General features: G+C 53.3%; 3 protein-coding genes across 3 annotated transcripts; all 3 read right to left on the bottom strand.

Annotated features, from left to right (window-relative positions):
* Positions 1 to 3,891: 3,891 nt before the first annotated feature.
* J4E92_007320 (uncharacterized protein) lies at positions 3,892 to 5,631 on the bottom strand (the record flags this gene model as incomplete). The annotated part of the gene is made up of 3 exons (XM_051498683.1): positions 3,892 to 4,897; positions 4,949 to 5,292; positions 5,347 to 5,631. 3 exons carry the CDS (start codon positions 5,629 to 5,631, stop codon positions 3,892 to 3,894), a joined length of 1,635 nt encoding a protein of 544 aa, XP_051350957.1.
* Positions 5,632 to 6,894: 1,263 nt separating this feature from the next.
* On the bottom strand, positions 6,895 to 8,599 carry J4E92_007319 (uncharacterized protein; the record flags this gene model as incomplete). Its single annotated transcript, XM_051498682.1, has 4 exons — positions 6,895 to 7,617; positions 7,677 to 7,959; positions 8,009 to 8,213; positions 8,266 to 8,599. The coding sequence occupies 4 exons, from the start codon at positions 8,597 to 8,599 to the stop codon at positions 6,895 to 6,897; spliced, it is 1,545 nt and encodes a 514-aa protein (XP_051350956.1).
* Positions 8,600 to 14,366: 5,767 nt separating this feature from the next.
* J4E92_007318 (uncharacterized protein) lies at positions 14,367 to 15,408 on the bottom strand (the record flags this gene model as incomplete). The annotated part of the gene is made up of 3 exons (XM_051498681.1): positions 14,367 to 14,604; positions 14,818 to 15,164; positions 15,403 to 15,408. 3 exons carry the CDS (start codon positions 15,406 to 15,408, stop codon positions 14,367 to 14,369), a joined length of 591 nt encoding a protein of 196 aa, XP_051350955.1.
* Between the last annotated feature and the right edge of the window lie 338 nt (positions 15,409 to 15,746).

Genomic DNA, 15,746 nt, shown 5'->3' with positions numbered 1-15,746 from the left:
GCGGAGATTAGGAACGCCGATGTGCAGCCAATTTCGCCGTGCGTGCGCACGTCCCAGCTCTTCTCGATTCGGCGCAGCAAGAATCTGTTGGCAGTAGTTCGAGCTGCACAGCAATAAGGTACTGAGTATATTCACGACCAGGTGGATGTAGACGTTCACTTCTCTAACAGTAGAGCAGCTGCCTTGAAATAATGTCCCGACGCCATTCGTATGCTCGTAATCGGGGTTCTTCCAGACCCATATTGTGACCGCGAGGTTCATGCTAAACACCAATATGGCGCAGGTAGCCGAAGCGAGCGCACCCATGCGCCATCCTGTAAAGAAGCGCTTCTTTGTAGGGACGGGATAGCCAGGCTCCGGAGTTCTTGCTAGTAGGAGAAAGTCGTCATCGTGGTATGCTTTGTCGTTGACCAGCTCGTAGGTAGGAGGCTTCGAGTTCGATATATCCGATTCGCCTTCGATTGTAGAGTTCTCGTACTGCTTGGCATCCGTGGATGCGGCCCTATTGCCATCTTGTCAGCCTGTACTACTCGTTGTCACACAAAGTGGACTCGTACCTTGGGGACCTTCCTGCCCTGCGTGCACATCCGGTCGGATCTTCTTGACCTTGCAGCTGATTGTACATGCTGTCTAAGCGCCGTACGACCGTCGCGTGTAGCCCCAGAAGCGAAGGGTCTCAGAAAGCATGGGGAGTGCGGCATCTTGTTGGGGGCCGACACAGCCTCACCATATCTTGATTCTCAACGGTGACGTTCAAGGGCTTGAGCCAGCGTCTGGATGACATTGTTGGTGGCGTGAGCTGCATATGCATGTAGAAGCGTTGTGGACTTGGCGTCACAATACATGACTACACCAGGGTGCCTGAAGGCTTTTGGGACGCGTTTGACGCGTGATTGTGCACCGGATGCGCGAACATTACGCGTGAGTAACCTCTCATGTCGAGGGCGTTGAAACTGGCTTGCGTAAACGGCATAAGATCTGTCGGAGTGGTCCTCTTCCCATTGAGTGCGCAAGCATGGCTAATTCGGTTTGTGATAGTGATGGCGGCTGAAGGACGTCAGCAAGAAGCGTGTAGCGAGGGTGCGGCGTAGCTTTGAGGCGTATGACGTCATCTCCAGACGGGCTCGCACACTATTTTGAGAACGTTTATGCGCTTCATCGCTGTCGCGAAGAAAGCTCAGAAAGGCATTAATAGCGTTTCTGCTAGACAAGAGGGCTGCGATGTAAGAGCAGATGGAAAGCGTATGCGGGAGTAGGAAGCAGTTGGCGGAAAGATAGGAAGCCGCATGTCTCGGCATTGGCGCCTGGGCGTTGGCCCCAAAACTTCACTTTTTTCCTTCCAACCCTGTTGTCAGCATAATCGCACCTACAAATCGAAAGTCATCGCAGCATCATATGGAGCCATATGTCTACAAAAGCTTTGCCGACGGTACTGCTTCATCGCCTACACATATACGGGTGCTTCACCTTCTACCAGGCAACAAGGGCGACGATATACTCTGCAGTCTGCGCCACATAGCAATCAACCAGCGTTTCCCATATGAAGCGCTGTCATACACATGGGGTTCGCCAGATCGATGCCATCGTGTGGGGTGCGACGGCTTCTATCTTCGCATCACTAGCACCCTGCAGGAAGCCCTCCGAGTCATGCGCTATCCAGACAAGAAACGTACGCTTTGGATTGACCAGCTTTGTATCAATCAAGAAGATATCCAGGAGCGAAACAGTCAGGTAACCATCATGCACCTGGTGTACAAGCATGCAGTGAGGACTATCATCTTCCTGGGCTCAGTGGAGGGACCTGAACAACCCGATACAGCTTTGAGCACCCGAAAACTCCATTTGGAATTACTAAAATCTTCTGACTCAAAAATTGGCAAGACCATGAAAGAATGTCAGGTCCTGTTCGCCCATCCCTGGTTTCGAAGGGTTTGGATATTGCAAGAGATCAGTATGTCCAACAAGCCGAAGACGATTGTCTACTACAAGGGCAATAAGATGTCATGGAGGAAGATATCCATAGCTGCCAGCTGGTTTGGTCAATATTCTCCGGGGCAGAAGTTCCGCTATGTCCAGTTTCCACCATCCGTCCGCCAACATGAGATGATTGTAACAACTTGGACAGCTATGGACGCCTCAGGCCCCTCGTCTTTCCAATGTCTGCAACGATATGGAGGTCTCAGAAACAGATACAACGAGTGGTTTTACACTCTTTTCTTCTTGTGGTTGGAGCCGCGGCTTACTGAGGTTCTTCACGACAGCCGCTTCTGTCTGGCAACTGATCCTCGTGACAAGATCTATTCATTACTCAACTTGCCGAGTCCAGCTATTGCACAAGCAGAGTCTGCGTGGCTGTTAGAAGTCGACTATAAACTTCCCGTGGCAGAAGTCTACCTAAGAGCAGCGCGCTATAGCATCGAGACCGAACGCTCCTTTGAGATCCTTTGCTACAAGGACGCAACACCGAATATCCCCGATCTGCCTTCTTGGGTACCTGACTGGACCGCTCAACGACTTTTTCCCATGCAGCGCATATCCAACCCCTTACACTACAGATCTCAATTCCACAGTAACATATGGCCCGACAGGTCGTGGACGCCGCCACTCCGAAGAACTAGTAATCAGTCTCCAGTAGCCTCTTTCAGTGCTGATGGAAAGAACATCACATTAAGAGCCTACAAGCTAGACACGATCATAACGACTAGCTCTATCTGGGACGGCACGCTATATAAACCTGACAATACGCGCTTCGAGGAGTGGGCGTCTCTGTACACTGGTGGATCAGCTTCAGAGATCACCACTTTACCTTTTCGGCGCGAACGATGGCCCAAAGGTGTGCGAATACACCCACACACGATCGGTGATTTCTGGATAAGAGTCGGACGTCACCCGCGACTGAAATCGACAGATATCATGGAGCCATTCTCAACGAATCATTTCGCGCAAGAGAGATGGAGAAATAGCCCTTACCATCGTCACCGCCGAGCTCGGGCGCTTGTATTCTCCAGACAGGGAAATACGGCATTGTTATGGTCTAAGGACTGGCTTGCAACGACACTCCCGTACGCGTCAATCGGTAGACGTCTCGCAGCCACACAGACTGGATATTTCTTGCTCGTACCACCGGATACAGAGCAGGGCGATGCGGTCTACTTCTTCGAAGGTGGCGGAAGTGTAGGATACGTGCTTAGATCGAACGACAGAAGGCCTGATTTCCGGTTCATCGGAGCTGCCTATGTGCATGGTTTCTACGGTATCAAGAATTGTTGGCAGGGCATGGAACAAGAGACTGTGGTGTTGAAATGAAGAGTCTGAGGAGACTCCCTGTGCCTTCATACAACCGGCGAAACGATGTAGAGACTCAAAGTAGGGCTGGTATCATTAACACCTGCAGATCTTATGAACAGATTCATTGACGAACGACCTGAGATGAATGATGACTATTGAAAATCATTCTAGCTACGTCTACATGCTATCACTCCCATTGGATTTAACAACACTTTCATGGAACGAGCTGTAGCGAAACGACGCATTGTCGCGTAGGCCCGCGCACTGGTCCATTTTGTCGTAATGCAAATTTAGCTGAATACGAGGCCAGGCTGTCGATACCCTGAGTTGTTTAAAGTAGCGCAGTATCCATCCGAGGGCGTATAAATTCTCCGAACATGCAGGGCTGGCCCGCCGGGCTTGATGAGCTCGGATGTAACATGACGAAGCCTCACACTCATCTTTGCGTTCTGATATCGATGGACATGCTCATCAAGTTTGCGAAAGGAGTTCTTCAAACCTCATTTTTGGGAAGCTTGCTTGTTCCAAGGACAATGCCCCATCAAAGAACCACAACATCATTCAAGGTTACATTAATCCATCTGCATTCCAGTAGCCGTCTATCTAAACCAAGCTCCTCTTAACCCTACTAACAGCACTAGCACTCGGCGTACTAGTCGGCGGCAACGGCTCAAATTCCTCAGTATGAGTAGCCTCCGCGGTACCATTCGTGCTGTAGTCGTCCGTAACAACCTGACTGCCATCCGCGATAACAACATGATCCAACACGCGCTTAAAATGCTCAAGACTAGCCACAGGCTGGTAATACGGCACCTCATGACCCGCCTCATAGATCCTAGTAAACGAGAAGTTACCATACTCGCGCACCTCACCATACTCAACGCCATCAACAAGGAAGGGAGTGTAGCCCGCAGCGCGGAAAGCTTCAGAGTCTGTGTAGTTGACAGCGAGGGAGACGGCTTCGCCGCCGAACCAGTTGCAGATGTAGTCTGCGTCGCCGTAGAGGAGGGCGACGCGCACGCCGTAGCTGAGGATCTCCTCGAGGTCTTCGAGGAAGTTGGGGAAGACGAAGTCGCCGGTGGTGGAGAAGCCGTAGGAGACGTTGGGCGCGTTTGTGCTCGTGTAGTTGATTTTTACGCCGATGGCTTCTTGTGTGGAAGCCATGTTGAGGAAGTCTTCGAAGTAGTCCGGGGGCGTGGGGTCGTCGTAGGGGTGGCGGATGTCGTAGACGCCGCGGCCGCCGAAGGCGTAGTAGGGCTCTTCGACGAGGGACCGGCAGAGGTTAGTGGCTTGCGCGCAGGTGAGGTAGCCGGCTTCGGTGGTGCGGTCGGATTGCTTGCAGTATTCGATTTGGTCGTGGCAGCCTTCGGGCATGTAGTAGGCGTTCTTCATGAAGGTGTAGACGGTGTCGTTGACGGCCTTGATGCCGTAGGTGTTGTTGACGGCAAATTCGGGGTAGTAGGGCGCCTGGATCTGCTCGTCGATTATACCGTTAATGACACCGAGAGTGTCCATCTCGACTTCGACACCGGCACATGAGCCGTTCTTGATCTTCTGGTTCTGTTGGTAGAAGTAGTTGTAGAAGCCTGGGCCGTAGTGACCACCGTAACTGGGGACATTGTCAGCATTGCGATCATCTCTGGACAATCACATGACCTACCTCTCAGTCCAGAGGTTGAAGGTGAAGTTGGTGATATCGGGGTCGAGCTGTGGGCTCAGCTCCAAGAAAGCCTGGAGAATGTGCCATGCACCAATGGCTGCAGCATCGGTGGTGTTTGCAGTGTCTGGGTCGACGAGCGAGTAGCGGCCATCCTCATCTGTCTCGGTGGTTTCGTAGGAAAAGCCGACACCCACGGGCTGTGAAAGGTACAGCATGTTGCTGCGCTCATTCCACGAGTAAGGGTTTAGCTGTGTCTTCAAGTCCTCGGTAACGTTGCAAGGGCCATGTTCCTGGAACAGACCAATGAGAGAGTCACTTCCGGGTCCTCCGTTCAACCACAAGGTCTGACAATATGATTAGTACACGTTGCAGTAACGCTTCACGAACACAGCACTTACCAATGGCTTCTCAGAAGGGTTCTCGCGAGCCTCAAAGAACCAGAAGAACATGTTCGTCGTCGGGTTGAGGCTGATGTAACCAGCATAGTCGTCGACACCCTCAGTGGTCTCGCACACACCCGCCTTGCCAGGCTGCTTGTACGTGATCTTAGCACCAGCAGCAGAAGTAATGGTCGTGACGCCGGTAGGGTCAGCGGGCACTTGGCGTTCCTTGATGAACGGCGCGCGAGCGTTGGCTAGCGAAGCAGCGGCCAGAACGGCGGCGAGTTGAGCGAAGCGCGCCATGGTGGGAAGCTTGACGGGAAGAAGAGCAACCAAGACTTCAGCGAATGCTTGCCTAGCAAAGTCGTGTCTTCCACCTCTTTATATACACGGCCTTACTACGAAGCCAAGCGGCATTGCGTGCACCGGCTCACCTAGCTACGCATGCCTCTCGCGTATTTCAGCGCTGGATCAACGTCAGACTACATGGTCGTATGCTGCGAGCCGCGGGTTAGGGCACAGGAAAGTAGTCTAGATCAGGCAACTGCGGACGTTCTGTGCAATTATTGGCCGGATAACGTGTCTCTGAAGATCCTCCGGCTATGTGCTGGGAGCAGTGCTCAGGAAGTTCGGCTAGGATGTACCGGCACGTCCCTGGCGGGGTGATAGAGCTGTTTCACCTGCACGACCATCAATAATCATTGTGCCGTCTTCTTGCACTCTTTTCTTCAAGTTGCAAATACACCCATGATGCTCGCACACCTAGTTCCTGTGGTGCTTTGCGACAATATCGCGTTGACGTTGAAGCCTCGTATCCACAAGCCCCAAAGCTTGCTGCAGCGCGCATATGAGCTTCTTACCCAAAGAAGAAGCTCGCTATGCACAGCGGCGGAACAAGGCCCTTTGCCAAGGCTTGTCTTGCTTGTTACCGGGGCGGGCAAAGCTTATCGACGTCATGATTTCGGCGTGATATTGGACGGGAGGCTGGCACTGAGTTTGATGAGCCGTTTGCTGTCGATGGTGTGTGGAGGTGGAGGGAGGGGAAGAGGCCGGGAGATGCCCCGCCACATGCCGCAGCCCAGCCCTGTGCTGACTCCGACCGAGCGGTAGGCCTTAATTGTGGCTTTGGCGACTGAGGCGATTACTTGGAGCTGTAGGCTTTTTCCTCCATCAGGAAGTCACATCGCATGGCTTGTTGCATTAGGAACTCGAGATGGCCAAGGCTTAGTTTAGATGGGTGAGTAGTGTCTGGTTGCACAGACCAGTAGCAAGTGGCTGGGTGGGGACAATCGCAGTCAGCAAGTAGATCGCATACGGGCAACACGGCACGGTATCTCGGTGTCTTGTTGAATCAGGCTTCAAGCGGATGAGTATACAGGCGGGTACACGCGGGCATAACAGCAATTGTTCGCGTCTTCAGAGGTATTGGGTTGGAATGAGCAATGTTGTTGGTGGCATTTACTGATGCTCTAATCTCCGGACATTGAGAGGTTTATGTGTGAAACGCACACACCGAGGTTACTCCTACCCAGTGTACGATAGCCCATCCGCATCTTCCGGGCTGAATCACGCTGTAATCCCAGCACTCGTCACACTCCTCCGTCTCGCCTCCTCCACATCACCACCGAAATACCTCGCAATCTCCACGTCCAATTCCCTACCCATCAGCTTAGGCATCTCCTTCGCTTGCTTGACCGGATTGATGCCCTCATGGTGCGCGCTCGCAAAGATGACATCCAACTCTTCCAGACTGCGACCCTTGGGCTCGGGGAAGAAGAAGTAGACGCTAGGGATGAGGCAGGCGTTGAAGACCGCGAACATGGTGTAGGTGTTGTATTGCAAATTCGCGAACGCTGGGGGCGTGATCATAACGATGACGAAGTTGGAGATCCAGTTCGAACAAGTAGACAGTGCGTTTGCTTGGATGCGGATGCGGAGGTTGGTGATTTCGGCAGGGTAGAGCCAGGTCATTCCTAGCCAGCCGATCGCGAAAAACGTGTTGAAGGCGAACATGAATACCACAGCCGTGATGCCATACTTCGGCTCTAGGACCGGGGCACCAAATTCGTTCTCGGTAGCTGTCGACACCATGCCGCTCATGATGGCCATGCTAGCCATCATGCCGAACGCACCGAATAACATGAGTTTACGACGGCCAGCTCGTTCGATCAAAGGGATCGCGGCTAGTCCGGCGAAGAAGTACTCAGTACCGTTGCAGGCGGACAGGAGCCGGGACATGTCTGGGCCGAACCCGAGTGAGTTCTCGAAGACGTAGGTTGCGTAGTAGGTCTGAGTGAAAGCAAGGTCAGTTTGTGGTTTACCACAGCGATTTCTGAAGGTATACGCACGATAAGGTTGATACCGCTGATCTGTTGGAAGAACTGCGATGCGACTCCCAATAGTGTGCGCCGAAGGTTCTGACTGGGACCGTTGTGCAGAAGCTCCTTCATCTTGAATGGGCCATCCCTACTTTGCGCTTCCAGCGCGTCTTTGATGTTCGTGAGCTCCGTGTCAACTTCTTCCGAGTCCGCAGATGTACCAGCGAGGCGAGCAAGTAGGTGTCGGGCTTCAGTGTAACGGCCACGCATCACGAGCCATCTAGGCGAGTCGGGCAGGAAGCAAAGACCGATCCTAAGATGATGTTAGCGGGATGCCGTGAATGAGCAAGAGGTATACATACATGACGAGGATAGTGAAGAAAGACTGGAAGATGATGGGGAACCTCCAGCGTACGGAGCTATAGCTCTCACCCGATGGGAGAAAGTAGAAGCCGTAAGTCACCCAGTACGATATCATAATACCTGCGACAATGACTGCTCCGGATGTGATGATCAAGCGTCCACGCTTCTCCGGTTTCGCGCATTCAGATTGCCAGGTCGGGATCGCTGGGAAGGCTGTTAGCGAGTGACGACGTGTGCGGGTCGATGTACTACTGACTTGCTGTGACCATGCCATTGCCGATGCCACCCACCACACGACCGATTGACAGTAGGGCATAACCGTCAACTCCACCACCACGAGCACCTCCTGCGGCCACTTGAAGAACAGTTCCAACAATCATGATGAAGCTGCCCCAGAAGCTACTGCTTTTCCTTCCCCAGACCTCACCGTAGAACAGGATGAGAACAGCGCCGAGGAAACATCCGATCTGATACACCGCAACGCATGCGGATAAGATACTGGGGCTGCCTGTACACATGCTCGGATCAGGAACAGTGTTGGTCGGTGCATCGAGCCAGCAGAGGTTGTTCTGACGTTCGCGAGGTGTCATAAGAGGGAAGTGGCGTTGGAAATCTAGATGGTGGACAGTGAGTGTACGCCAGATATGCGATTTGTAAAACGCGATGCGTACCATCGAGAGTGAGAACGCCGGATAGAACTCCTTGGTCATAACCGAACATGAGAAATGCCAGACAAGAGCACCATGCTATGGCGGTGTTCAACGCTGTCCCTTGGAGGAGACCAGCACCGGGAACGTGCCATTCTGGTAGGTTGCCGAGCTTGGAAAAGATACCCAGAACGCCGGAAGGTTGCGATGCTCCTTTTTGTTGTTCGATGGCGTCTTGAGATGACGACGAGTTCCCATAGTTGATGTTATCGATGCGCGTGTCCGGAGAATGTTCCGAGCGCTTCTCGTCTATCTTTTCGGAACCCATTTTGAGATCGAGACGGTCGCAAAAGACGTAGCCAACGAATAGTGCAAACATCTGCTGGTCAGCGTCATCTTATACTTCTGCGCTTCCGCACACTCGGCTATCCTGCCGGTAGACAGACGCAATTAGGTTGCAGCCAACTCATCCGTGCGCCATCACCTGCAACCCCAGAGTCTTAGCCATAGCATTTATGGGGTAATTTGTGGCTGGTACAAAGCCCATAGGCGACGTAGTCCAAGACTTTGTCAAGTCGGAACGACCTCTTCGGGCAACCCGTCCAGGTGCTGAGGCTTTTCCGATGCACTAAGTAGGGCCAAGAGGCCAGACAAGCAGCGGAGCGGAGCCTTGACCTTGGCGAGCATCCTCATCTCGGCGTTCGGGTCAAGAATACGGGAGAAGCTGTGAACAGAGATGAGTATTGCCGCGTAGTCGGGGACATGGAGTAAGAAAAGGTGGAGGAAGCGAGAGTGAGAAGTTGTTTGTTGTGTGGCAGACGTGCTGTTCGTGTCTGCTTTGAATCGTATATAACGCCGAACCATGCTGACTGTATAGTACATAGGCGTGCAAGCATGCGGCTTGCTTCATGCCTGTCGATGGCTCCAGATGGTAGTCCTTGCTGCCGGGGCTTCCATCTGTGGTGCGCGGCTTCCCTCTATTCATCCTGACTTCCATAACAGCCCAGATCTAATATTCATCGTGATCGACCAATGTTCCCATTGCGCCCGCTCATTTCGTGGTGAAGAGTTCGTTCTATTTCTTGCCGCGTTTCGCTTCGAGGAAAAGTACTTGTTTCCGCACTGTGCGTTGTCAGCCATGTTCCTGCATCTAGCCTGCCTCGTGAAGATCGCGGGTCTTTCGATGGCCCCGACATTGTATCCAATCTAGCATGGCTCCGTGTATGAGGCAAGCGCCGGTCGAGGAAGGAGGGAGGAAGGAGCGATGGCGTCGTACCGATGGGATCGTATTTGAGCATGCTCAGCGGTTGATGCGCACGTGGTCTTTGCATTGTCCGGTAGTAGCCCGTCATGGCCATCGAGATCAGGCGCACCATAATGGTACGGGACTTTGCTGTGAAGTGTCGTCGTCAGCGCATGTACGCAGAGTTGTGAGCCGTGAGAGGGTGCCTTGTGAATCGGCGGGGGCCTTGTGTTGGCTTCTGGGGACCTGAGGTTGGAGTAAAGCAAGAGCGCATACCTTTCTTCGCCATTGCGACAGGCGGAGATGTGTGGTGCCGACGTCAACGGTGGTGATGTCGCTGCGTGACGATTTGCAGATGCGGATCTTGAACCGGAGGTTCTGCGGCGCCAAGCCAATCAGCCAATCAGCGTCGATTGAGGTCTTCGCACCACCTAGAGTTCAGCTGTGCCCGTCAAACCTCTTCGTTCCAACCATCACGGCCATGATTTTGTTCGCGCCTCTCACCTTTGACCTCGCCATGTCCGGGTCTCGCCCAGAACAATGCTGCTCTACCTTGCATCATCCGAGTCCTGACTGACGCTTACATAAGTGCACGCTACACGTACCCCTCGCGTTCCCTTCAGAACTCTTCTTCTTCTTCGCGACTCTTCCAACTTTGGCTGTCATTAGTGTCCTTTCGATCGTTCTACCATTTCCATTGTTATTTCCAGATTGGAAGCCCATGTGTACTATTGTCATCCCATTTCTTTTGCGACACGTCTCCATCACCAAATTCGGCGATGACGACGTCATATGCAAACCGTCATCGACACGACTGGCGTATGTCACTCACTCCGAATTCGAACGCGGGGCGATGTTGAGAAACATATGGATTGATATACCTAGAAATGTTGGAGCAGAGCAACCTGCAGACCCACGCGACATGCCGTTCCATGTAGCGGGCGAGCGGAACAGCTCTGCGTCCATGCATATACGCAACCTGCCTTCCGAATCTGCGTAACGGGCGCAGCAAGTATACTTGATGACACCATTCTAGATCCGACCCCTCGAGTTCTGGAAGACAGGGCATGCACTTTGGTTTCTTCTCGGCTCCAGTTTCGGGACACTACTATCGCCCTGAGGCAGTAGGTCCTTTTCTGTGGAGTCGTTGTACTGGTTGGAAAAAGCGGCGTTCGAAGATCGCGTGTCCCCTTGGAACACCAGGACCAACGTCGAGCCGATACCAACGTCGAGCCGATACCAACGATGAGCTCAGAAAGCACTCGCAAAAAGGAGCCATGGAGCGACAGACCTGGATGTCAGCAGCTTTCCAAAGACATCCATAGCCTGGAATGGATGCTTGACGAACCCCATGTCGATTGTCCATACTCGGCGCGCCGGCGTTGGCAGCAAAAAGAGCGTGGGAAAGCAAGGCGTGCAACAGGCCCGTGCTGCCGTCGCCTTGCGTGTTCGAATCGCTGACCTTACACAAGGCAAAGTGAAGCCAAAAAATTCGCAAAAAAATGTTAGCTACTCTTTGATTAAGCGTGTCATCCTTAGTGCAGGGGCCATGCTAATCTTCTCTGTATCGTTTCAAATGACCAAATGCCCGAAGGCGAAGAGAAGCCCAATTATGGTGGTTATATGCCCAAGGTCGAGCGGTGAGGGCGTTTGTTTGCGTCGAGCGGGTACCCGGGCTTGTGCGCAGCAACAAGGCAGCAGGCGGCGTGTGGCATGCGCCAAGCGCCGACAGGGAGCCGGGAGGAGAGGAAAGGAGTTCCGAGATGGTTAGTCAAGGTTGAGTCGATGTTAGCATGGCCTGCAGATGGAGTGTTGAGCGTACCTTTGGTGCGGCGCTTCCTGCGACCCCAGCCTCGCATCACGACGATGGAGCGTCAAAGCGGCGTCTGAAGTCAAGGCGATACCCTTGAAACGCTTGATAGTTGGCTTTTGATGTCGTCGCATCGTTCGGAAGCTGCTTTGGCTATCTGGTCAGCTATGAACGAAATCCGCGGAGTTGAGGTTGACGATCAACCAACGATGACGCATTCCGGCAATCAGTTAGCCAAAAGAGGAGAAGGCTGACATGAAAGAAGGAGATGAGAAGAGACGGATGTAGCAGCTTGCTGATGAGGCTTAAGCGTATCTGCGACAATGTTATCTGTACGCGAATGGGAAGAGCAGGGCAGACGATGACATTCAGCACTATGGCGTTGGGTGTCTTGCGAAGAGTAGACTAGAGCTTGTCGCATGAATAACCTGGACAAGGCAGACCGCCCGCGGTTAGCATGCTGCTGTCTTGAGAGGAACGAGGTACTTACCGTCGAATCCAAGAAGAGCACATCCACGTATGCGACACCAAGCGGTTAGCATGATGCTGACTTGATGGATCAGAGGTACTCACCGTCACGCCGCTGGATACGAGTGAGGAAGCTGGAAGAGCACATTGCGCGCATACGACACCGTGCGGTTAGCATAATGCTGGATCAAAGGAGTTGAGGTACTTACCTTCAAAGTAGCCGTCAAGACTGGAGGTCCGCCGCAATGTCGAAGAAGGCCAGAAAACACGCATCGCATTAGCAAAGTCCATATCTTTGGGCATTTGGTCGATTCGAACGACACTCACCGGATGCGTGGCGCCGCCGCCGACACCAGAAGCTACCAAATTCGATCAAGTACCCACTACTTCATGTGAAGTGTGGGAAATGTACGGACGACACAAAACATCAGTTCAATGAATTGGAAAAGATGCTTAACACACGCCCGGTCATCGAGCTGTTGGTCTACACAGGACAAGAGCCCTGAATAGCAGCTCGAAATGCGACTTACTTGCTCTTGGAAGCCGCTCAGTGAGAGGCCACTATGAGGAAGTGGTCTCACTACCTCAGAGGCTGATGCGACTTCCTGAAACCAACATTGGGACTGCGATCGATGAAAGAAAGAGATGGGGACATGAGAACACGCCGGTAGAGTCTGGAAACTTCGGGTCAGCTGGCCAATATGAACAACACTCACAAAATTGCTTGGCCGTTGCGGACAACGACGTTCGAGAAGGCTACCAGATTTGGTTGGCGATCGGGCGGAGATGCCGTGAGTGGAGAATGCGAGATGGTCAGGCGATGTGACCAGGAGGACGTGCCAGGCGAGAAGGCGGTGCCAGGCGAGGAGGCGTATATTTTGATGATCAGCAATGTGCCTCACCACCGAGCATTTGGTCAAGGTACTTACTGCGATGAAGCAACCAAGACCGAAGCCTGCCGGAACGCGGACTGGAACGCCTGGCGCTTAAGTCAGTGAAGGAGTCGATCTTCAGACACTTGTTCAATCTGAACGACACTCACATGATAGCATTCGCCGTTTCGAATGAATGGGCTCGAGAAAGCTGACCATCGTCAACACCAGTCGAGAAGGCGTGCTTGCAGAACATCAGTATAAGCCACAGCCATCGAGCATTTGGTCGGAAGTACTCACAGCGATGCGACTGTCGCTCGAAAGCCGCTGCGGCGTCGAAGATCATGCGTTTGAAGTTAGCCACCGTCTTAAACCTTCAGGCATCTAGTCAAGTCGACCGACACTCACAGATTGCTGTCGCCGCTGCCGGAGACAAGGCTCGAGATAGCTTCCATTGGATCAAGGGCTGGGGAAAGAGATAAGACTCAGATCTCGGCGGCGCGGACTGGAGATGCTACTATGAGGAAGTAGTCTCGGAAGATCCTCGCGCCACCTTGAGACGCGCAGAGCTAGCATTGGCACAAACGAGAGGAGATGTGAAAGAGTCAGTTGTGGTCTTGTACGAAGGGGGGTGAAGAAGGGAGTACTTACTGGAAGCCAAGATACGCTGCCATGTCGACATCAAAGGCGGAAGCATCACGTCACGCAAGCAAAAGGGACCGAATAGATATCAAACAAGTATAAATCTGTGAAGAGTTAGCGATTGGAACCAGTAAGAGAAGCGAGGAGGAAGGACTTACTATATCTACCGCGACACCAAGGAGGGTTTCCTTCGACACTTCTCATCCTTGACTCCACCGACTCATCCATGCCGGCGCGAATCCTGACCTATGTAATCTCGCCAAAGCCCTAAGAGAAGGAGCGGAGCTCGTCCTCGGCGACGTAGCCGGAGAGACCACCGATGAAGACGGTGGTGTTGTTGGGGTCAGTGAACTAGTTCCATCGGCTGGCGTACAAGCATGGAAACCCAGATCCATCATTCCGCAAGTCGTCATCAACATCCCCATATCCCGTCCGTTTGACCGAAGGGTCAGTGGAAGAGTGAATGAAGCAAAAGGACCGCAGCCGTGGCGAAGATTGATCTAGCATAGGCCCTGGACTGTATGTGCCCTCGAAGTTGTCGCTGCGGTAGCAGGATGACTTCGAGAACACATACAGTCCAGGGTCTATGCTTTGTCCAGGACAGAGCTGTTGGCGGTCATCCCATGGGGCGTCATCGGGGAATGGGCAGACGCTGAGACTCGGGAAGGAGGCGCTTCAAGCGTGAGCCACTGAACGGGATAGGCGGACCAGTGGGTCTGAAGTATGCGTTGCGATGCGACGGCCTCCGGCGGTGATGTTCTCGTAGCCTGCGGGCTTGATGTCCCATTGCGTCATGCGACGTTCGCGCTTCTGGATGTTTGTGAAGCTGGTGAGGTCGGGTGTAGCCTCGCGCGGCTTGTTGAAGGGCGGGGACTCCTCCTTTGCCTCCAGACGGCTTGGAGTGTTCTGGCATCTTGATAATGTTACTGAGCGACCTGCGGTCGAAGAGCCCGAACCCGGAATCGACAGTAGAGCTGACGCATCCTATCACGTCCGCCGCCGAAGCCTCCATCGCGTCCTCCCCGAAAGAGGCGATTGGGTAGTGGTAACAGTCATGTCCATATCATCTCAAGCCATGACACACCAGTTACCAGTATCATCCATATCCGTCTCAAATCAGACCAACTCCTTGTGCATCTCAAGGACCTGAGCCTTGGTGCCAGACAGCGCCATAGCAGCGAACAGATCCTCCTCGAAGCCCGCCTGAGGGCCCACACCGCTGACTTCTCTTTGCGCTTGTTGACGAGTAGCACGAAAGGGCGTGATAGATAGCGCAGAAGCTAGCGAATCCGTCTGGTAGTGTCCAGTAGATTGGCTTCGGTACCTGGCCTCCCTGTCGCCGCGCATCCTGAGGACGGGCCGCTCCGAGACGGGCTTCTGGCGAGGTTTCGAAAGTTTGCGACCAACGACGACACGCGCGAGGATCGGGTTGGAGAGCTTGCGCTTAGCGGCATCCTCGTCACCGCCGCCGCCCTAATCCGGAGTGGTATTCCTCTCTGAAAGAGGCGTGCGCTTGTTGACGAGTAGCAGATCCGGAGTGGTGTTCATCCCCGAAAGAGGCGATAAGTACTTAAACTCTTCAGCTGATTCAGTATGGTAAACTCCGTTCGCAGAAGCTGGAAGCAGCGGTGATGGAGAGGAGAAGTCGTGGCACTCTGGGCACGGGCTACGAGCATACAGCAATAGCGAGGTGGCAGTCTCAGATGGAGACCGCCATCCGGGCATGAAGTATTCCAGGGCGTCACAGGATACTGCGATGTATGGGCTTCGTCTGTCGACGATATGCTCGTACTACTGGTTGGTTCCTCTCCGAAAGAGGCGATCGCTTGTTGACGAGTACGATGGAGAGGCGAAAGACCGACACATGGAGACCGCCATCCGGGCATGAAGTGTTCTAGGGCGTCACAGGATACTGCGATGTGTGGGCTTCGTCTGTCGACGATATGCTCGTACTACTGGTTGGGTGAAGAGATATCGGCGGCTTCTGAACTGTCGCCCCAAGACAAGCGCCAACCCTAGGATGGGGAAGGCGGCTTACAGCTCGGGATATGAAAT

This window comes from Alternaria infectoria, assembly GCF_024043175.1.
Source record: "Alternaria infectoria strain BMP 0036 chromosome Unknown scaffold_12, whole genome shotgun sequence".
Lineage (NCBI taxonomy): Eukaryota > Fungi > Ascomycota > Dothideomycetes > Pleosporales > Pleosporaceae > Alternaria > Alternaria infectoria.
Note: the sequence above shows the minus strand (reverse complement) of the source record. Positions and strands in the feature narration are given on the sequence as shown.